Source organism: Marmota flaviventris, chromosome 10, assembly GCF_047511675.1.
Source record: "Marmota flaviventris isolate mMarFla1 chromosome 10, mMarFla1.hap1, whole genome shotgun sequence".
NCBI lineage: Eukaryota > Metazoa > Chordata > Mammalia > Rodentia > Sciuridae > Marmota > Marmota flaviventris.
The window spans coordinates 35,497,190-35,521,909 of NC_092507.1; the positions used below are offsets into that span (position 1 = coordinate 35,497,190).

The 24,720-nt window shown below is 35.9% G+C and overlaps 1 protein-coding gene across 5 annotated transcripts in view; it reads left to right on the forward strand.

Moving 5' to 3' along the window:
• The window catches only part of Mast2 (microtubule associated serine/threonine kinase 2), a 193,600-nt gene that overhangs the window by 115,074 nt on the left and 53,806 nt on the right, over positions 1–24,720 (forward strand). For all 5 annotated transcript variants that reach the window (XM_027936929.2, XM_027936928.3, XM_027936926.3 and 2 more), the window contains exon 5: positions 24,339–24,430. In XM_027936929.2, coding sequence (XP_027792730.2) covers positions 24,339–24,430 — 92 coding nt within the window. The remainder of the gene's footprint in view (positions 1–24,338; positions 24,431–24,720) is intronic.

A 24,720-nucleotide genomic window follows, 5' to 3' on the forward strand; every position in this document is an offset into this window, starting at 1 on the left:
TGTTTCTCAGAATATATCCCTATCATTAGTGCATGACTGTATATTTTCTTATTGTTGTATTTATATCTTCAGGATGAATTTCTAGATCTGGGATTGCTGAGTCAAAGAATAAAAGTATATGTAATTTTATTAGGTTTGTCCAGTTATGCTATTTTGTATTTTCACCATTGCTCATAGTCTTGCCTTCAGAAAGTAGTGTCAAACTTTTGAACTTTTGGTGAGAAATGCTATCCCAGTGTAGCCAACTGAAAAGTCATATTAAAGTGTTCCTTATAGATGAAGAATTTATTTCCTAATATCATATGAAGGGAATTTGTTTTCCTCTTCTTGAATATTGAGATGACATATGTCTGTCTGTCTGTACACCTAGCCACATAGTAGGACCTCTGAGCAGGAGAATAAATCCATATTGGCAACAGAAATGTTCCTAGCATGGGGTAGAACTAAAGATCCTTTTTATCTAGTAGGTGTTCAGCTTTCAACTCTATTGAAGTCATTCACAAAAATTTTCAAGTAATTTCTCTGGACATCAGCAGACTCCCTGCTACCCCCATCCAGTACTAGGGATTGAACTCAGGGACATCCTACCACTGAGCAACATCACCAGCCCTTTTATATTTTTAAACTTTGAGACAGAGTCTTGCTAAATTGGCCAGGCTGACCTGAGATTTGCAATCCTCCTGCCTCAGGCTCTTAACTTGCTAAGATTCAAGTGTGCATGACCATGCCTGGATAATTTTAAAAATTAATTTCAGGATTCTTAGAATAGTTCAGACTTTTCCTCACAGCTATGGGTCAAGAAAAGAAAGCCCAAGTGTTTGTATAGTCCACAGCTAAAGATGAATATTAGTTTTTAAAGAGGTTTATAACAAACAAGTAATATGTGACACAGATTACATGTGGCCTGCAAAGCCTAAAATGTTCATTATTTAGCCCTTTACACAAAATGTTTGCCAGCCCTTCCTAATTTATTTGAAAATCAACTCCTGAAATTATATCCCATCACCCTGAATGTAATAATTCCTACATATATTTTCATAATCACAATATAGCTATTCAAGTCAGAAAATTAACATTAATAAATACTGTCATGTAATACATAAACTTAATTAATATTTCACCAAATGTCCCAGTAATGTCTTTTATAACAAAATTATCTGATCCAGTATAACCCCAAAAGCACAGGCAATGAAAGCAAAAGTAGGCAAATGGGATTATATCAAACTAAAATGCTATTGCACAGCAAAGGAAACGATAAAGGTAAGAGGTAATCTATGTACTAGGACTGGGAGAAGTTTTTCTAACACTTTTTATTAGTGACCTTGTTTGTTTACTTGCTTTTTTGTGGTGTTAGGGCTCCAACTCAGGGCCTTGTGCATGCAAGGCAAGCATTCTTCCACTGAACTTCAAGTAATTCCACTGAACTACATCTCCAGCCCCTGGGAGAAAATATCTTTAAATCATGCATCAGATAAGGGGCTAACATAAAAAATATACAAGAGACTCAGCTTCTCAATAAAAATAAAATAAATAACCCTATTAAAAATGGACAAAGGAGGGCTATAGTGGGTGTGTAGTTCAGTGGTAGAATGCATGCTTAGTTTAGTAGAAGCGCTGGATTTGATCCCCAGAATCAGTCATTCAATCAGTTAAAAAACTAGCAAAGGACTTGAATAGACATTTCTCAAAGGATATGCAAATGACCAACATACATATATGTAAACATTTTTAATGTTTAATGTCTTTGTCAGAGTAATACATACACATTAAAACCATAATGAGATATAGCCTCTGGCTTACTACATTGACTGTTATCAAAAAGATGAAGGAATAGTGTTTACAACAATGTGGGGAAAAGGAAACCTCTCATATACTGTTGGTGGAAATGTAAATACAACCATTTTAGAAACATTATGAATGTTAATCAAAAAACTGAAAGGAGAATTCTCTTATGAACCAGCAATGTCACAGCTGGGTATATACTAAAGGAATTGAAATCAGCATTCTTTGTATTTTATTTTATTTATTTTTTAGATGTAGGTGGAAATAATACCTTTATTTTATTTATTTATTTTTAAGTGGTGCTGAAGATCAAACCCAGTACTCACATGTGCTAGGTGAATTCTCTACCACTGAGCTATAACCCCAGCCCTGAAATCAGCATTCTGTAGAGATATCTGCACCTGTGTTCTTTGCAGCATTAATCACAATAGCTAAGAAAACAACCTAAACGTCCATTAACTGTTGAATGAATTACAAAAATATGTGTATACACAATGGAATACTGTTCAGCCTTAAAAAACAAAACAAAACAAAACAAAACAAGAAGTTCTTCCATTTGCAACAACATGGATAAATCTAGAGGATATTATTGAAATGAAATAATTCAGACACAGATAGATACCATATGATTTCACTTATATGTAGAATCTAAAAGTCAAATTCATAAACAATAGAATGGTGGTTACCAGAGAATGGGAAGGTAAATGGGAAAAGGGAAGATGTTTTTCAATAGGTTTGAATTTATAGTTAGATAGATCATGTTTTATTGGCAGCATAATGACTAGTTTGTGTACTGTATATTTCAAAGTAGCTTAAACAGAAGATATAAAATGTTCTTACCACAGAAAAAGTGTCTATTTGAAATAACGGATATACTAATTAGTCTGATTTGATCATTGCACAACATATGATCAAACAACATTTTTCAAGACATCACATTGTACACCATAAATATATATGATTTTAAAAATCTGATCCATGATCATGTGTTGGAATTTTCTAGGCTTCCCCACCGACACTTTGGTGCTGGCGATTGAACAAGGGCTTCCCGTGTGCAAGTCAAGACTCTATTCCTGAGCTCTACACCCATGCCCTGGATGTTAGAGTTTTGTTGTTATTTCTCTTTAATCTCCTATCTGGAGCAATTTGGTAGAATTTTTCAGCTTAGAAAAGCTGACACTTTTGAAAATTATAAGCCAGTTATTCAGTATGTCTGTCATTCTCTCAACATTATGTTCAGGTTATGTATTTGGGGCAGGAATATCACCATCTGGATGTTATGTTCTTCTTATTGTACCCAATCAGGTGATACAGGATTTCATTTTGTCATGTTAACCTTGATCACTTGATTTAAGGTGGTGCCTGCCAGGTTTTCACTATAAAGTTACCTTTTTTCTCTTTTAAAAAGTATTTTGTGAGAAGAAATGAAAAGTGATCTATTCCTCCTGTTTTTCAAAAATTTAAATTATCCTCCCCAAATTTCAGCCTACTATTTGTAGTGTCCATTGATGTTTTGTGTCCATGTTAGTGTACTACTCTGGTTGCCAAACAGTCTTTTTCTAATTCCATTGTTCTTTTTTTTACTCATAAGTTAGCATTCTACTGTACAGAAAGCTCTCTGCTCTCCCTATTAATTTCCTCATTTATTATGTCACATGAACCTAAAGATTCTTATTTTATATAATGGCTTAAAATCTGTTAATATCAATACATCCTTTGTTGCTGATATTGTACTGTTTGGTCAAGGGGAATTTCTTCATGCTGGCTTCTGGTCTCCATCATTCTTTGAATACTTTCTTACTTTTTGGCCCCATAAGATATTCCTGTCTGGCTTATTTTGAACCCTCCCATTCCTGTCCTCTAATTAGCCATTTCTTTAAGGAGTGTAGTTCTTTTGGTGGAGAATATTATTTAAAAGCCAATATATGGATAGTAGAGGGAATTGATGGTATTTAGGTTCACTTTTCTCAGGGAATGTGTGCATGTGTCACACATATCTTTTTTAAAAAATTATATTGGTGCAGAATAGTTATACATAATAGCAGGATTCATTGTGACATTCATTCATGCATATAACATAAATTGATCAATTCCGTTTCCCAGTCACCCCCCTTGCCTTCCCTTCTTTCTTCCCCTTTCCCCCCTTCCTCGGAACACTTAATGCTCTCCCTTCTATTTTTATGAAATCCTTTTGTATTTTTAAACCCCCCCCCCTTTTTTTGTCTCTAGCTTCCACATAGGAGAGAAACATATGACCCTTGATTCTCTGAATTTGACTTATTTCACTTAACATGATGCTTTTCAGTTTCATCTACTCTCCTGCAAATGATATAATTTTGCACTTTCTTATGAATGAATAAAACTCCATTGTATATATTATTACATTTTATTTATCCATTTATCTGTTGACACCTAGGCTGGTTACATAACTTGGTTATTGAATTATGTTCTATAAACAAAGGTACAAATGTATCTTTATAATATGCTGTCTTTAATCTTTTGGATAAATACTGAGGAATTGTATAGCTAGGTCATATGGTAGTTCCATTCCTAGTTTTCTGAGGAACCCCCATACTGATTTCCATTGTGGTTGTACTAACAACTCCATCAATAGTTTGTTAGTGTTCTTTTAACCCGTATCTATTATTACTTGGATTCTTTTTTTTTTTTTTTTGACTGGACATTGAATCAGGGGTCTTAACCACTGAACCACATCCTCAGTTCTTTATATTTTTTATTTTGAGACAAGTTCTTGCTAAGTTGCTTAGGGCCTCACTAAGTTGCTGAAGGTTGCTTTGAACTTGGGATCCTCCTGCCTCAGTCTCTAGAGTTGCTGGGATCACAGACATACATTACTGTTCCTGGCTTGTTACTATTATTCTTGATGATTGTCATTCGGATTGGAGTAAGAGTGTAGGTTTGTTTTGTGTTTCCCTGATTGTTAAAGAAGTTGAACTTTTTTCTTTTATACATTTGTTGGCCACTTGTACTTTTTTTGAGAAGTGTCATTTGCCCATTTACTGATTGCCTTTTGTGTGTGTGTGTGTGAAGTTTTTTTTTTATATACTTGCCTAAATGTTGGAGTGTTGCCTTTGTTTTCTTCTAGCAGTTGAAAAGTTTCTAGTGCTTTTCCTAGGTGTTTGATCCATTTTTTTAAATGTTTATTTTTTTTTAGTTTTGGTGGACACAACATCTTTATTTTTATTTTTATGTGGTGCTGAGGATCGAACCCAGCGCCCCACACATGCCAGGCGAACGCGTTACCGCTTGAGCCACATCCCCAGCCTGTGTTTGATCCATTTTGAATTGACTTTTGTACAGGATGAGAAGTAGAAATCTAGTTTCATTCTACATATGGACATCCAATTTTTGTAGCACCATTTGCTTAAATGGCTGTTTTTTTTTTTTAAACATATGTTTTTTGGCACTTTTGTCAAAGATCAGTGACTGTATTTGTATGGGTTTGTCTCTGTGTCTTCTGTTCCATTGGTGTACATGTATGTTTTTATGCCAGTACCACTGGTTTTGTTACTCTAGGTCTGTAGTGTAATTTGAAATTGGGTATTGTGATACCTTCAGCGTTGCTCTTTTTTACTCAAAATTGCTTTACTGTTTGGGGTCTTTTATTCATCTTATGCATTTTAGGACTTTTTTCTAGTTTTCATTCCTAAAGTTTCAAAAATTGTCTGCTATTATTTCATTGAATAAGTTATCAGTATCATTTGCTTCTATCTCTACTCCTTCTTTAATGCTAATGAGTCTTAAGTTTGGTATCTTAATGTTTTCTTAGAGTTCTTGTATATTCTGATTGAAGTTTCTTTTTCTCCCCTTTTAATACTCTCTAATAAAGATTAGCTACCTTGTCTTCAAACTCTGAGATTGTTCTTCTTCTTGATCTAATCTATTGGAGAGACTTTCAACTGAATTTTGTATTTGATTTATTGAGTATTTCATTTCCAAGATTTGATTCTTTTTCAGAATCTGTTTATCGAAATGCTTATTCCCATCCTGTATTTTCTCTTAGTTCAGTTCTTAGAACTTCTTTTAATTCATCATTTGTTTTAAAAATCAACTTTTTGAATTATTTGTCCATGATTTCATCCACTTTGATACCTGTGGATTCAGTTGTTGTTGGTGGGGTCAGAGTTAATAAACTTTTGAAGGCATCTTTTTGGTTGTTTTTTTTTTCATGTTTTCTGAGATCCTGTATTTGTACATCTGGTGTGATGGATTTCTCTTCCTCTTTTATGTGAGGATCTTTTAGTGAGCAGCTATCTCTTTACAGGAAGCCCTGGGCTGGGTGTATATCTTAGCTATAACACATCTGATCAGTGTAATCAAAGTGCTAAGTTTAATCACCAGTACCACTTTGAGATGAGAGAATAACTGCCTATTACAGTAGTAATTTCATAGCAAATCATATGTCATTATATACTAAAAAATTATTATTAATGATCTCTACAACTGTGTTAGCCAATAAGAAAAGTGGGTAAGAAATAATATAGAATAAGCTGAAAAGATTAAGGATTAATAGTAGTATACTAACTTGAATTGGAAGAAGGGTTGAAAAATAAAGAGAACAAAGAAGAAAAAGGTGGAGAGAAGGGAGACAAAAGATAGAATTAGGAAACGAAGAATGGAGAAGGGGAAGGGAATGGGAATGAGAAAGAAGCAAAGAGGTGTCACAAAGGATCTGATTAATTACAAAATATATCTATTAGAACTGGATAAAAAAACAATGAGGGAAGATACTAGGTATCACTTTACATAGAACAGCTTATGCAACAACACTCATTAAAAGATTTGATTTTCTTCCTGAGATTTTCTAAATGGAGACATTTTTTTCTGGGGTTTTGATTCTAGAATCTTCCAGCTATGAGGATGTTCTTTTGACTGTAATATCATACTATTTGTTTTCAGCTATGACACAAACTGACTAAATATCTTAGGGGAATCTATATGCTAAGCTCCAGCCCTCCTTGCATGGCAGCAAGTATTGGGGGAGTATTGTCCATTTCAGAGCAGAATTCAACCTCAATAGGGCTTTGTTATTGAGACTGGAATATAACTTTGGCAGGCCTGCTAGCCAGCCCTCTCACTCCCCAGCCTGTGGACTGATCTGGAATGTGCCTCACCCCTCATTCTGAGAAATTCAGTCCATGTTCTAAGGAGAGGTTTGTGCATCAGCCCATCCTCCAGACCTTTCTGGGTTTGGGGAAGGTAGCAGGGTTCGTGGTAGAATATTATAGGTTCATCACTTTCTACCTGACCCTGATCAGAGTTCAGATTTATAGTTTCAAATGAAAGCACTTCTCACACTTCTGCAGACAGAAGATATAGACCCCCACAATTGCTCAGAGCTTTCCCTGAGTCTTTGTTAAGTCTCACTCCTCTATCCAGATTGACTCACAACTTGGGCACCTACCAGTTTAGTAAAAATAAAGCCTCAGTGGCTGTGGGGTTTCGAGGACTTAAAAAGAAAGCATACCAAGAACAAAACAAAATAAAATTTAAAAAGGCAAGAAAAATGAAAAATAGAGATGTCTAATTTCCTGCTTAGAAAGTCCAAAGCTGTAACTGCTTTCCCATTTTCATTAAATCTGCTGGAAAGGGCTGGGATTTTCCCAAGCCAGCTGACTTCTCAGTGTCTGAGTAGCTTTTCTGCTCAGATTTTGAATTTGTTGTGGACATTGGCACCTGCTTCTAAACTGCCTGGGAGATTTTCCTTCAGCTCGTTGGAGGGGGACTTCTTCTCTTCCATGGTGCTACTGTGTGCCTAGTACTTCTATGGTGTATTCCTTTTATTAACTCTCTTTCTTTTGTAGAAACTGATATTTCTGATTTTCCCAATTGCTAGATCTCTGAGTTGCCTACTGGCCTTTTCCCACAGCCTTCCCACCTCAACCTGCTGCTACAGAACTGTTATTTGATTCAGTCTCAGAATGCAGCTACCATATGGTGTTGGTTTCTCTAATCTGCCATTTTTTCCTTATACATGTATCTTAAAGCTATGTGTTCACATTGATACCTCTATTTCAATTCTAGTTCAGTCTAGTTTTTTCTATTTTCATATTTTTAATTCCCTTCTTCGACAGTAAGAATGCTGATCCCCATTATCTTGTATTTATTTTCTTAGTTGATCATTTCTTATGTTCATAACTAATCTTTTGCAACCACTGAGCTTCTCTGTGTATGCTCTCTTCACCTTGCTGGGTCTCCAACACACTATACCTGTCAGACAGTACTGTTCTTTCCAAGCAAACAACCATCAGTTTCTGACCTCAGAAAGGGCTAGGGATGTGGTTCAATGGCTAAGGGTTCAATTTCCAGTACCAAAGAAAAAGTTTATGAATTTTATAATTTACATTTATAAAATTCACCAATTGTGATTTGATGGTTTTTACTAAATTTATAAAATTGTCCAATAATCACCATAATCTAAATTTAAAACATTTCTATCACCCCAATTTTTTTTGTGCCCATTGGTAAGTTAATTTTACTCCTTCTATTCCCAACCTTAGGCAATCACTAATCTGTTTTTTGGCTCTGTAATGTTGCTATTTCTGAACATTTCTTATAAATGGAATCATACAATTTATAGTTTTTGGTTTCTGACTTCTTTCACTCAGCATGTTTTTGAAATTATCTATGTTGCACTTATTAGTAGTTTGTTCCTTTTTATTGTTTATTCCATTATTGTGTAGACCATATTGTTAGTCTGTTCAGCAGTTGATGGACATTTGGATTTTTTCCATTTGGGGACTGTTATGTGATATTCCTGTGAACATTTGCATACATGTCTTTGGGTGGGCACATATATATATTTTTCTCTCTTGGGTAAAGTCCTAGGAATGAAATTATGTTGCATGATTAAGTTTATGCTCACTGTTTTTTTTTTTTTTTTTTTGGTGGGGGGATGCTGGGAATAGAACCCCAGGGTCTTACAAATGCCAGGCACATTCTAGTGGGCATATAGTAGTAGCTCACTGTGATATTAATTTGCATTTTCCTAATGACTAATGAGCATCTCATCACATTATTTTTTAACCATCTCTATTATATTTTTTCATAAAATGTATTAAAATATTTTGTGCATTTAAAAATTGGTATAATAATAATAATAATAATAATTATTATTATTATTATTTTGTGGGTGGGAGTCTGGGTCTGAATATTGAACCCTGGGCCTCACACAGGTGTGTGCCACTTCACCTATCTCTGATACTTCTCACTTTTTATTAGAAAAATCAATTAGATGTTCCTTCTCTTGGTTCATTAGGGCCCTCTGCTTTTGGGCATCAAACATAGATTACTGAAATCATTTTGTCTCTCACTGGGTAAGTTCTTTGAGGACAAGACTGTTTCATTTACTATTATAAAAAAAATCTTGGCAGTATAGTATATTCGGTATAGTATAGATTATTCAGACATAGTTATTTTTCTGAATATTTGTTAGAAATGTAGACACCCAATAAATATCCTATCATGTATAATATCCAAACCAATAGGGCAGAGATTTTTAAATAATTAATTCAAGAAGAGCTGCTACTAGCCTTGGAGGAAAGAAAATTTTGGTCTATAGCAAAAGTTTTTTCCTTGGTTCCTCCATTGCCTTGTGCCATCAGGAATTTACCTCTATAGAAATGTATCCATTTGATCAACAACACTGAGAACCTACTGTACTCTCTAGGTAGTATCTCTAGATGATTGGAATATCTCCTAGACCTTCCTCTAGGGAAGAAATAGTCACTAATCATAATAAATTCATCAATTTGTATAGTATAAGGTCATAAGTGCTACTGGGGGAAAAGGTAGAGAAAAGGGGGTTAGGGGAGAAGATCAGTATTATAGGGAAATTGGGAATGTGACATTTGAGTGAAGTCTTGGAGGAAATTTTTGCCATTAAATAGCTGGGGGAAGGACCCAGTAAAGGGAGGAAATTAAGATGGGGGTCTTTGTAGCTAGATGTGAAATTAGCAGAGTAGGGCCTGTGGTTGTAGTTCAGTGGCAGGGAGTATGCTTCGCATGTATGAGGCACTGGATTAGCTCTTCAGCACCATATAAAAATAAATAAATAAAAGTTTTGTGTCCATCTACAATTTAAATTTTTTTTTAAAAAAAGGAAATTAGCAGAGGAGTGAAATCATACGATTTATCCTTTAAAAAGATCACAGTGTTAAGAATAGACTAGGGTTAGGGATAAGGGTAAACCAGAGAGATTGGTTGGAAGGATAAAACCAAGCAAGAGATAAATAATAATAATATAATGGGTAAGTAATAATATCTCCCTTGTCTGGCAAGAAAGCATGTATTCTCCCATACTGGCCTCTCAGTCTTAATGGGAACATAATTTGGATATTACTATAAAATAATATCTGGAAGTGCTTGACCTTAAATGGCTCCAGGTTTTTCTCTATCTTGTTTACACTTAATGAGACAGAAGTAATCTTTTCTTCATTCTAAATTATAAAAGGAATTAACCAGTGCTCAAGTTCCTAGGAACAGCTAGATCTCTAGGTTGGGAAGTTGGAGGGGACTGAGAGATCTACAACCAGGCATCCTGCTTAATGCCCTATGTTGCTTCAAGCTGGGAAGTGGGCTTCATAAGTAAATTTATGGCAGCTTTTGCAGGGATCCGATTTTGTAAAGTGCCTTTTAGTTATTGGATAGCTAGTTAAAGGATATTTTAAAACTGAGAACCACATAATCTCCAAATATGGCCACGTAGTTACTGCAATCCTAGGCCAGAGACCCAACTTTAGGCTTTCCAATGAACCAGGCTCTGCCACTCACCAGATTTGAACAAGCAGGGGACACATGGCAAAGGCAGGAATTTATACTCACTATGGCCACACCAGGAAGAAAAATAGCAATCTAGTGCCTGAAAATCTCTCAGAGGTGCTAACGATATTCTTGGGGTTATATTGGGAAGAAACAAAAGTGAGTGGGTTGTGGAGCAAGAAGCATGCATAGTCAAACAGTCTTGGATATACTAGTTTGGTTGATCATTATCTCAGGTCTGATTCTTCTGGTGTCTTGACACCTGGGAAAGGATTGCCTACAAGGCTCCATGTTCCTGGAAGTTGAGATAAGCTGGAAAAGAGAGAGAACTCTGAGAGAAAATAGGTTAGAATGACAAATGGGATTAGTTAGGACTATGATTGAGATCTCCTTTTATTTAGGGAGATGACTGAAGTCTTTCAGGTGCTACTTTGGTGGTCTAGAACAGGACCTTTGAAAGTAGGTAGTTGAAAAGTAGGTGTAAGATCTCTTCAATGAAAACTATATAATAGGGCTGGGGTTGTGGCTCATTGGTAGAGTACTTGCCTAGCATGGGTGGGACCTGGGTTCTATCCTCAGCACCACATAAAAATAAAGGCATTGTGTTGTGTCCATTTACACCTAAAAAATAAATATTAAAAAAAACTATAGAATACCGAAGAAAGAAATTGAAGAGACATAAGAAGATGGAAAGACCTCCTATGTTCATTAGTAGGCATGATTAATATAGATAAAATGGCCATACTCCCAAAGCAGTATACAGATACAGATTCAATGCCATCCCCATCAAAATACCAATGATATTCTTCACAGAACTAGAAAAAACAGTCCTAAAATTCATTTGGAGAAATAAAAGACTCAGAATAGTCAAAGCAATTCTAAGCCAAAAAAGCAGCTGGAGGCATCACAATGCCTGACTTCAGCTATCTAACTACAGAGCTATAGTAACAAAAACTGCACTTTGCTGACAAAACAAAAACAAACAAACAAAAAAAGCAAGACACATAGACCAGTGAGATTAAAACGGAAGACACAGAGACAAACCCACACAGATACAGTCATTGACAAAGGTGCCCAAAACATACATTAGAGAAAGGACAGGACAGCCTTTTTAACAAATGATGCTGGTTATCTACATGTAGAAGAATGGGAAAACTGGTTATCTACATGTAGAAGAATGAGACTAGCTTCTCATTACACCCCCTGCATAAAAGTCAAATCAAAATGGACCAAAGACCTAGAAATTAGATCAGAAACTATCAACTCCTAGAAGAAAATGTAGGTTTGACATTCCAGCATATAGGTTCAGGCACCAGCTTTCTCAATAGAACCCGTAAACCTCAGGAAATAATGCCAAGAGTTAAAAAAATGGGATGGCATCAAATTAAAAAGCTTCTGTACAACAAAGGAAACAATGAGAGAAATGCAAATTAAAAGTACACTGAGATGTCACCTCACTCCAGTTAGAATGGCAGACATCAAGAATACAAACAATAATAAATGCTGGAGAGAATATAGAAGAAAAGCAACTTTTATACTGGTAGCAGGATTGTAAGTTAGTATAACCACTCTGGAAATCAGTATGGAGGTTCCTCAAAAGACTAGGCTTTTGGTATTTATTCTAAAAAATTAAAGTCAGCATACCGTAATGATATATGCATATCCATGTTTATAGCAGTACAATTCACAATAGCCAATCTATGGTACCAGCCTAGGTATCAGTGGGGTGAATTAGTGAATGGGATACACACACACACACACACATACACAATAGAGTTTTAATCATCCATAAAGAAGAATGAAATGATGTCACTTGAAGGAAAATTGATGTAACTGAAGACCATTATGTTAAGCAAAATAAGCCAAACTCAGAAGGTCAAGGGTCACAAGTTTTATCTCTTATGTGGAAGCTATAAAGGAAAAAGGACAAGAAAGGTGTGTGTGGAAGTCTCATGAAAATCAAAGGGAAATCAGTGGAGTAGAGGAAAGGGCCCAGGGAGAGAGGAGAGGGGAGGGAATGGGGAAATACAAGGTAATGTTATTGGCCAAATTTATGTCATGTGCATATATGAATATGTAACAACAAATCCCGCAGTTTGTACAACTGTACGGTTATGAACAACTGTAATGCACCAACAGAAAATATGGGAGAAAAAAGCTGGTGGTTGATAACCTGTTTATTATGATGTCCCTATAATCTTGAAAACATCTTAGTTGCTCTTATCTTCCTACCTTCAGCCTTGAATGGGGAGGAGAGTGATTAGGTTAATTTAGGACTAATCTACCTTGTATTACCAACTTAATAATGATTAACCTCCCTATGTGCAAAGTTGAGCCTGATCTAAAGTACAATCCATTTTGTTCCATCATATCATATATGGAACACATATGGAAACTTAAATTGCACAATATTTATACCCCTTATGGTAACTTTGAAATTTTGGGACTTAATGGGTTAAGATAAGATAGCAAAAGGAGACAGAGATGCCAAGCTAAATTTAACTACCCATTTGGGTACCTGCATGCCCAAGTGAAGAGTCAGTGCTTTTACCAAAAGCAGCTTTTAAGTCCTTATTATATCAGTTCAGCAGTGCAGAGATTGTACAGTGTGCTTCAGCCCTTACTCCCACTATTCACTGAGGTGGCCATGGAGAGACCTGAAAGAAGAGATAAAATGTGAGGCCTCACTCTGAAAAACCAAATCTTTGCAATTGATAGCAGAGCATTAGCTCAGGGACTTCCAGGTTACCTCCCTGACTGGACACCCACCCAGTACTTTTATCTTCCTATGATGAATGAATGAAGGCTTAATCTTCATCTTTTAGGATCCTGAGAAAATGACCAGAGCCCATTGAAATGCATTAGCCAGTTCCTTGTTTTGGATCTCAGCTGAGTCATGGCATCTGTACCAGAGTGTCTGACCTTTTTTTCCCCCTTCCCAGAGCAGCTGTCACAAATTTGCCAAGTGAGATTATGTGTACCCTCATGAGGCATGTGAACTAGAAATATGATCTTTAGTATCTCCAATTTATTTTAAAGTTTTAATAAGATCGTGGCAAATGAAGTTGGAATCAATTGTCTATCCTTGAAGTTTTAAGGGATTTACACTTTCATACACAATGAATTTAGAATATAATAGTTTGATATGCCTTATATGTGCCAGGTATCTTCTTTATTTTAATCCTTGTGACAGATATTTATCAGGAGCCCACCATGTGCCAGGCAGTGTTGTAATCATTGGGAACACAACAGTCAACACATTAAACAGAAGTCCCTGCCTTAATAGAGTTCAGATTGTAATGGGAAGAGAGACAACAAAATGAAAGTGTAAGATACATAGCGTGTTAGATGATGGCAAATACTGCGGAGATAAATACATCAGGATGGGGGGGCATGTTTGAGGAAGAGTTACAGTTTTAAATAAAATGATCAGAGGGGGAAGTCTCTGAAATCACACTTGAGCAAAGACCTAAAGGAGGGCTGGGAATGTGGCTCAAGTGGTAGTGTGCTCGCCTGGCATGTGTGCGGCCCGGGTTTGATCCTCAGCACCACATACAAACAAAGATGTTGTGTCCACCGAGAACTAAAAAATAAATATTTAAAAAAAAAAAGAAAAAAGAAAAAAAAAAGACCTAAAGGACTTGAGGGACCAGGCCCTGAGGCTCTCTGATGGAAACATTCTAAGCAAAGGGAATATCAGTTGTAAGGCTCTAGACAGAAAGGCTTGTTCCAAGAAAAGTGAGCCCAGTGTGGCTGGAAAGTGAGCTACAGCGGGAGGGGTGGCAGAGACCCAGACCATATGACAACACCTTGAAGAACATCACGAGAGCTGTGTTTTACTGAGTGAGATTGGGAGAATTCTAAGTGGAAAAGTGACATGATATTACTTAATAAAAAGGTAAAAAATTGTAGTTTTATTGAGGTATGATTGAACCCTAGTAGACTATACATGTTTTAACTATATAGTCTGATGAGTTTTGGCATACATATACATTTCCAAAACAATGACAGTCATTAAGCATATGATTTTGATAACGAGCATAAAGATTATATAAACATGTCTATAACTCTCAAATGTTCCCTCAGACTTTAAAATCCATTCCCGCCTCTGTTTAGGCAACTACTAGTCTGTCACTACAGATTAGTTAGCATTTTCTAGAATTTTGTGTAAGTAAAATCATACGATATATACTCTTTTCTTCATGGCTTTCTTGATTTCGGCATAACTATTTTTGAGATTCATCTGTTGAGTGAAATCAGTAGTTTATTCCTTGATATTGATAAGTGGTATTACATTGTGTGGAATGGTTTGTGTACAATGATTTGTTTATTATTTACTTGTCCACGTACATTTGGAGTGGTTTTCGATGTTTGGCTGTCACAAATAATAAAAAACCACAGTTATGTCCCATTATTTTGTTCAATCTCATAATCTTTATCTTAATTGCCTATATTTAGAACATTTGTATTTAATGCAGTTATTGGTGTGATTAGGAATACAGTAAACCACTTAACATGGTCCAGTTCTGTCCCCACATAGTCATTACATAGTGACTACACAGTAATAGACATTTGTCATATTTTACCAGATGTCTGATAAATCCGAGATACTAAAGATCTGGTAAGATATGACAAATGTCTATTACTGCGTAATAGGAGGAAGCTACCAACTCTTGAGCCGCATTAATATTTTTTTAAAAGGAATATCTTTTAAGGGTTTACATCTATTATCTTGCTATTTGGTTTCTATTTAGCCCAACTATATTTGTTCTTTTCTTTTTCTGATTTCTTGGACCGTTTTTAATGATTTCACTTTATTTCCTTTATTGGATTAACTATATTTTTCTTCTTTTTTCAGTAGTTGCTTTAATTTATAATAAAATTTTAACTTCCCACAGATTACCTTCAATTAATACCATACTTCGTATATTTAATATAAGAGCTTTAAACAGCATACTTCCATTTCTTTCCTCCCAGGCTTGGTGCTATAAACTCCATAGTAAGTTTTTATATATATATATATGAAACTGCATCCTTTTTTGTATTTTTTTTAGTTGTAGATGGACACAACAATATCTTTATTTTTATGTGGTGCTGAGGATCAAACCCAGTGTCTCACATGTGTGAGGCAGGCACTCTACCACTGAGCTACAGCCCCAACCCAGTAAATTATATTTTTTAAAAAAATTAATTATACTTTAAAAACTTATTTTTCTATGTGGTACTGGGGATTTAACCCAGGGGTGCTCTACCACTGAGCCTGTGTCCCCAGTCCTTTTTTATTCTTATTTTGAGATTAAGATTGGCCTTGAATTTGAAATCCTCCTGCCTTAGCCTCTCAAGTATCTGGGTCTAGAGGTGTGGGTGTGCACTATCACTGCACCTGCAAAATTACCCTTTCAAGAGTTGTTTGTTTGTTTGTTATAAAATTTTTGTGGTACTAGGGATTGAACCCAGTGGCTCATGCATGCAAGCAAGTGTTCTATCACTGAGCTACATCCTCAGCCCTACTTTAAAAAGAATTAAAAAGTAAAAACAAAACCTGTAATCCTCACTACTCAGGAGTTGAGGCAGGAGGATAGCAAGTTCAAGGCCAGTCCAGGCAATTTAGGAAACTCTAACTCAAAATAAAATTTAAAAGGAAAACAAACAAAGGGCTAGGGATGTAACTCAGTGGTGGAGCACTTGCCTAACTTGTGTGAGGCTATGGGTTCAGTCCCTCGTACTACAAAAACAAAACAAAACCCCAAGAAATTTCTATTTATGCACATATTTACCATTTCTGGTGCCTTTCCTTCCTTTGTATCCAAGGAAAGATTTCCAGATTTCCACCTGGTATCATTTTCTTCTAAAGGGTTTCTGGTGATGGTGGCCTACTGATAATGAATTATTAGAGCTTTTGTGTGTCTGGAAAAGTCTTTATTTTGACTGTGATTTTCAAAGATATTTTTGCTTGGTATTGAAGTCTAGGTTCAATACTTAAGTGATTTTCATTGTCTTCTGTCTTGCATTTTTTTTTTCAAAAAAAGTAATGTCATTTTCTTTGTTTCTTCTGTGATATGTAATTTTTCTGTTTGCTCTTAAGATTTTCTCTCTATTACTGGTTTTAAGAAACTTGATTATGATGTGCTTTGGCTTACTTTTCTTCATATGTCTTGTACTTAAGGTTTATTAAGCCTCTGGGATTTGCGGGTTTTAGTTGTCATTAAATTGGAAATCTTTGGGCAACTATTTCTTTAAAAACAAACAAACAAACAAAAACCCCGATCTTTTGTCTTTTCCTATTCTCTTTCAAGGATTCTAATTTCTGATTACAAATAGTGTCTGCTTAAAGTTGTTCCACAGCTCACTAATTCTCTTTCTTTTCAACATTTTTATTATGCATATTTAAGATATACAATATGATGTTATAAGAATACATAAAAAATAGTAAAAAGGTAACTTTTTGTCAAGCAAATTAACATATCCACCATTTCACATGGTTACCCATTGTTTGTTGTCTTTTTTTTTTTTTTTTGGTGCAGCAAGAGCAGCTAAAATCTACTCATTTAATATAAATCCCATATATAGTACAGTTTTATTATATATAATCCTCATGCTGTACATTAGATCTCTAGATTTAATCATCCTACACATCTGCTACTTTGTATTCTCTGATCTACATTTCTTGATTTCCTTCCCCTATCCCATCTCATCCTTACTGTTGTAATGTTGTGTTCATTGCTGTGTCCATCCATTCTTTATTTCTTTCTTTTTGTCTTCCTTCCTTCCTTCCTTTCTTTGATGGACACAATACCTTTATTTTATTTATTTATTTTTATGTGGTTCTGAGGATCAAACCTAGTGCCTCACACATGCTAGGCAAGTATTCTACCACTGAGCTATGATCCCAGCCCAATATCTGTTTTTTTTTTTTTTTCAGATTCCACATATAAGTGAGATCATGCAATATTTTTCTTCATGTGTCTGACTTTTTTCACTTAATATAATGTCCTCCATGCTCATCCATGTTATAATAAATAGCAAGATCTCATTCTTTTTTTAGGGCTGAATATTATTCCATTGTATGTATGTACACTTAGATATTGGGAATAATGATACAATGGACATGGAACTGCAGGAATTGAGAATGAGGTGGTAATTTAATTTCCTTTGGCTATATGCTAGGAGGGAGTGTTGGGTCAAATGGTAGATACATTTTAATTGGTTTAGAAACTTCCATACTGTTTTCCATGATGACTGTTCAGTCTACATTCCTACTAGTATCCTAGAGTGCCCTTTTCTCCATACCCTTGAAAACATTTTTTTTTGTCTTTAATAAGTAATGTGGGAAGAACTGAATTTTGACATGCCAAAGAGTGAAATTGGCCTCTGTCTTATACCATTATTCAAAAATCATCTCAAAATGAATAAAACTCCTAAATATGTAGCCAGAACACATAGACTTCATAGAAGAGAACATAGTGGGAAAGCTCCTATAAATTGGCTTTGCAGTGGGGCTGGGATTGTGGCTCAGTGGTAGAGCACTCACCTGAAGTGTGTGAGGCACTGGGTTTGATCCTCAGTAACATATATAAATAAATAAAATTAAAGGTATTAACAAATATATATGAAAAAAATTGGCTTTGCGGTGACTTTTTGGATAACACACCAAAGCTCAGACCACAAAAGAAAAACTAAATAAATGGGATTACATTAAATTAAAAAGCTTCTGCATAGTAGAGGAAATAATCAACACAATGAAACAGTATCCTACAGATTGGGAAAAAATATTTGTAGGGGGCTGGGGCTGTAGCTCAATAGTAGAGTGCCTGCCTTGCACATGTGAGGCACTGGGTTCAATCCTCAGCGCTACATAAAAATAAATAAAGATATTAAGAAAAATATATTTGCAGGGCTTGGACTGTAGCTCAGTAGCAGAGCACTTGCCTAGCATGTGTGAGGCACTAGGTTTGATCCTTAGCACCACATAAAAAATAAATAAATAAAATAAAGGCATGTTGTCCATCTACAACTATAAATTAAAAAAAATATTTGCAAACTGTATATCTGATAAGGGGCTAATCCAAAATTTCTAAAGAACTCAAACAACTCAACTTAAAAATAGGCAAAAGACCTGAAAAGACATTTCTCAAAGAAGGCATAAAAAATACCCAAAAGTGATATGAAAAGGTATTCAATATGGTTAGTCATCAGGGTAATGCAAATAAAAACTTAGATATCACCTCATTCCTGTTAGTATGGCTATTACCAAAAAATATTCTTTCCATTTAAAAATTCCTTTATGAGTTTTATTTCAGATATTTTCTCTTGCTATTTCTTCAAGTTGACTAATCTTTGCTTCTATAGTGTCTAATCTCCTGTTAATGCCATCCAATTTAATTTTCATCTCTATTTGAATCTCTGGAAGTTCAGTGCTTTAAATATATCTTCTATAATCTCTCCTTAGCATGGTCATGTTTTCTTTTCCCCTACCTTTCTGAAAACATGGATATAGTAATGACTTTGATGTTCTTCCTACTAATTCTATCATCTGTATTCTCTCAGTTTATTAATCTTCCCCCAACTTTGGATCCTATTTTTCTACTTTTTTTCATGCCTCATAGGTTTGTATTATATAGCAAAATTGAATTTTACCTTGTATGCTGCATATTTTTGTATTCCTTTCAAACTTTCTTCTGGCTTACAGTTATGTTTCTTGGAAATAGTTCGATGTTTTTGAGGATTACTTTCAAGCTAGCTTCTGTGGGTCCAGCACAGCATTTGGGGTAATTTTTCCTTGCTTCTAAGAAAATACTTCTGAGGGGCTGGGGAGGTGGCTCAAGCGGTAGCGCGCTCGCCTGGCATGCATGCAGCCGGGGTTCGATCCTCAGCACCACATACAAACAAGATGTTGTGTCTGCCGAAAACTAAAAAAATAAATATTAAAAAAATTCTCTATCTTTAAAAAAAAAAAAGAAAATACTTCTGGGTACGCTACCCAATATCCTCTGAATCATAAGATTTCACCTTTGTCTAGTCCCAGCCTAGTGTGAGCACCAGGAGGGAGTGTTTCACCAGTTCTTTTCCCTGGGTGTTTCTTCCCCTAGCATTGATTAGTACTCAGCATAAAACTTTAGGGAAACCCTGTGCGGATCTCCAGAGCTTACTGTGTCACTTTCCATTTGCTATAGATTTCTTTTCTTTGGCATTCTGTCCTGAAATTCCTAGTTGCTTCGGCCTCCCTAGATTCTCAACTCTAGTCTCTTTAGCTTAGAGAGATCATGAGGCTCTATATGTAGGGTTATTCCTCCCTGTGCTGTTGCTGGAAAGTTGCTCCAGATAATAAGCCTAAGTAATCATGAGACTTGCCTTGATTCCCTTCTCTTAGCAGTCTCCCTTCTGCATTGCTTATTTCCTGGTGTCCAAATATTTTTCAGGTTTTTCTTTGGTTTACTAGATAGTAGAGGGACAAGAGTGAAAACAGGAATACCAATGAGAAAGTGATTTCACTTTATTCAAATAAGAGATGAGTGGAAAGAGAAAGATCATTCCATTCACAAATGCTCTACAGGCTGGGGTAGTAACAGGGATGGAGGTAATGAGAATTGTTTAGTCTCAGGATTTTTATATATATATAATACCTTTATTTGATTTATTTATTTTTATGTAGAGTTGAGGATCAAACCCAGTGCTTCATACTTGCTAGATGAGTGCTCTACCACTGAGCCACAACCCAACCCCTAGACTCAGGATATATTTTGAAGCAACAGAAATTGCTGCTTGTTTTGGATGTGGGTTTCAGAAAAAGACAAGAATCAGTGAAGATATGTGGGGTTTACCAGAGCATTAGGATGAAGGTGATATCATGTCATGAGAGAGATACAAGGCAGGGAAGAGTAGCAGGTATTAGAGGAAATTCAGGAGTTCTATTTTGGAAATGTTACTTGAGATGCCTTTTACACATCCAGGTGGAAATGTCAAGAAGGCACTTGGATATGAATTTTGCACTAAAGAAAGAGCAAAGAGCTAGCAATGAAATGCTGGATATCATCAGCATCCACATGGTTTTGAAAGTTATGAAACCAAAAAAACAAAAACAAAACAAACAAACAAAAAAACACCTCGTCATTCAGGGAGTGAGTGTTAAGAAAAGAAGAAATTATATTTCAGACCTGAGCCCCCATAGCATCAAGTCATTTAGCAGTCAAGAAGAGAAGGAAGCAGGAAAAGAAAATGAAAAATGAACTGCTACTGAGAGAAAAGGAAACCTAGGAAAGCACCTTGTCTTGAAACTAAATAAAAAAGAGTCTCATGAAGAATCACACAGACTTTAGGAACGAAAGAAGCCAGGCATACAGTATATAATTGCATTTATATGAAATCCAACAGCAAACAAAATTAAGACATGGTAATAAAAGAAAGTGGTTGGGGTTGGGAGGTGTGGGCGGGGAGTGGAAAGAGGCACAGGGAACTATCCTGGTTACTAGAAATATTCTGTCTATCGTTTGTGATGTTTTTATATAGGTAGAATATGAATTTTAAAGAAAGGAGTTATGTTTGTCAAATGATAAGTTTACATAAGATAAAGACTACCCTGTGTGCATATATGATTACATGACCTGTGTAACTCTATATCATGTACAACCAGAAGAATGAGATGTTATAATCTATTTATTTTTGATATTTCCAAATGCATTCTACTATCATGTATAACTAATTAGAACTAATTTAAAAATATAATAAAGGTCAAGATTTACATATTGGTCAATATATAGTCACATATATACACACAGTAATATTAATGTCTGTTTCATTCTACTATCCTTTCTATCCCCCCATCTCCTTTCCTCCCCTCCCTTCCAATCACTTCTCTCTACCTAATCTAAGGTAACGCTATCCTCTCTTTTTTTCTCTCACATCTTCATACATGTGTTTTGTATAACGATGAGGGTCTCCTTCCACCATCCATGCAATTCCCCTTCTCCCTCCCTTTCTTTCCCACTCCTCTTCCTTATGTAGAGGTAATCTTCTTACCCTGCTCTTTCTCCCTATCCCATTTTGAGTCACCCCCCTTATATCAGAGAAGACATTTGGCATTTGTTTTTTGGGGATTGGCTAACTTCACTTAGCATAATCTGCTCTAATGCCATCCATTTCCCTGCAAATGGCATGATCTTATTATTTTTTTAGTGCTGAGTAATATTCCATTGTGTATATATGCCACATTTTTTTTATCCATTCATCCATTGAAGGGCATCTAGGTTGGCTCCACAGTCTAGCTATTGTGAACTGTGCTGCTATAAACATTGATGTGACTATGTCCCTGTAGTATGCTGTTTTTAGGTCCTTTGGGTATAGTCCGAGAAGAGGAATAGCTGGGTCAAATGGTGGTTCCATTCCCAGCTTACCAAGGGATCTCCATACTGTTTTCCATATTGGCTGCATCAATTTGCAGTCCCACCAGCGGTGTATGAGTGTATCTTTTTCCCCGCATCCTTGCCAGCACTTATCGTTCTTTGTCTTCATCATGGCTGCCATTCTTACTGGAGTGAGATGGTATCTTAGAGTAGTTTTAAGTTGCATTTCTCTGATTGCTAGAGATGATGAGCATTTTTTGGTATATTTGTTGCTTGATTGTATATCCTCTTCTGAGAAGTGTCTGTTCAGGTCCTTGGCCCATTTGTTGATTGGGTTATTTGTTTTTTTGGTGTTTAGCTTTTTGAGTTCTTTGTTTACCCTAGAAATTAGAGCTCTATCTGTTGTGTGAGGGGTAAAAATTTGTTCCCAGCATGAAGCCTCCCTATTCACCTCACATATTATTTCTCTTGCTGAGAAAAAAACTTTTTAGTTTGAATCCATCCTATTTGTTGATTCTTGGTTTTAATTCTTGGGCTATAGGTGTCTTATTAAGGAAGTTGGGGCCTAGCCTCACGTGATGGAGATTAGGGTCTACTTTTTTTCTATTAGACACAGAGTCTCTGGTTTAATCCCTAGATCCTTGATCCATTTTGAGTTAACTTTTGTGCATGGTGAGAAATAGGGATTCAATTTCATTTTGTTGTATATGGATTTCCAGTTTTCGCAGCACCATTTGTTGAAGATGCTATCCTTTCTCCAGTGCATGCTTTTGGCACCTTTGTCTAATATAAGGTAATTGTACTTTTGTGGGTTAGTCTCTGTGTCCTCTATTCTGTACCATTGATCTACTAGCCTGTTTTGGTGCCAGTACCATGCTGTTTTTGTTACTATTACTCTGTAGTAGTTTAAGGTCTGGTATAGCGATACTACCTGTTTCACTCTTCCTGCTTAGAATTGCTTTAGCTATTCTGGGTCTCTTATTTTTCCAGATGAATTTCATGATTGCTTTTTCTATTTCTATGAGGAATGCCATTGGGATTTTGATTAGAATTGCATTGAACCTGTATAATGCTTTTGGTAGTATGGTCATTTTAATAATATTAATTCTGCCTATCCATGAGCAAGGTAGATCTTTCCATCTTCTAAGGTCTTCTTTTATTTCTCTCTTTAGGATTCTGTAGTTTTCATTGTAAAGATCTTTCACCTCTTTTGTTAGGTTGATTCCCAAGTATTTTATTTTTTATTTTTTGAGGATATTGTGAATGGGGTAGTTTTTCCTCATTTCCTTTTCAGAGGATTTGCCACTGATATACAGAAATGCCTTTGATTTATGGGAGTTGATTTTATATCCTGCCACTTTGCTGAATTCATTTACTAGTTCTAGAAGTTTCTTGGGTCTTCTAGATATAGAATCATATTGTCAGCAAATAGTGCTAGTTTAAGTTCTTCTTTTCCTATAGTTATTCCTTTAATTTCTTTCCCTATCTAATTGCTCTGGCCAGTGTTTCAAGAACTATGTTGAATAGAAGTGGTGAGAGAGGGCATCCCTGTCTTGTTCCAGATTTTAGAGGGATAGAAACCAGTTTTGTAGAAGAAACCTAGGCCTGTTCTGAAATTTATGATAAAATGAGATTACTTACTTTATTGATTAAGCTGTTATAAAAATAATAATTTAAAATTCCATAGATTAAGTTAATATTTCCGTATCTTATGACAAGAACATTAATTTCGTGAGATAGGAGATTTATTTATTTCTGCATGCTGGAGATTAAACTCAGGCCCTTACACATGCTAGGCAAGTTCCTTACCACTGAGCCCCAAGTCTTGATAACAGAATATTTTAACTTCTGTTTATTTTCTAAATAAAATTGCCTTTTTCCCTCCCTTCCTTCCTTCCTTCCTTCCTTCCTTCCTTCCTTCCTTCCTTCCCTCCCTCCCTCCCTCCCAGGGGCACTTAACCACTGAGCCACATTGAACCACATCTCTAGCCCTTTTTATTTTTTATTTTGAGACAGGGTTTCTTACAGCCTCGCTAAATTGCTGAGGCTGGCTTCAAACTTGCACTTCTCCTACCTCAGCCTTGCAAGCCGCTGGGATAACAGGCGTGCACATGGTTTTCTTCATTTGATATCATTTCAAACATGGTTGTTACCCTTAGAGAGCTTCTTGTTTGTTTAAGAAGCAAACCAAAACATTGGCAAAGCGCAATGGCAATACAAGACAAAAGTCAAGGCAGCAACAAAATTTATTGCAAGGTGGAACACACTAAATTATGTAATATAACTGGGACAAGCAGTAATTGCTGATTAAGTCCATTTAAAATGGTATACTGCTCAGCCCATATGCTAGTGTCACTCTTTTGTTCCTCCATAGCTACTCAAGGTCTCTGGGATCATGGTGTCCCTGTTATAACTGACATTTTGCTTTCATTGCAGTTGTCGGACAAGTAACCGCAAGAGCTTGATTGTGACTTCTAGCACATCTCCTACACTACCACGACCACACTCCCCACTCCATGGCCACACAGGTGAGTGCTTGGAGGTTAAGAAAGATTGGATGAAACAGTGTCCACAGAAGCCACTTCAGTACATTACATTGTCACATCACTAATTGAAGCATACAAGAGTTTATGAGTTTTTTTTTCTTTCTGTAAAAGAATGTGTTCAGTCTGCTTTTGACTCTTAGTAGCTTCTTCCCTTGTCCTCTCAACATTCCTTTTAGACTTGTACATATTTGGGGGCCACGTGTATATCCTTGGTCAGTGGCCAGGATATATCTTTATATATGCTAGAAAAATCTTTATAGTTTATTCCTGAT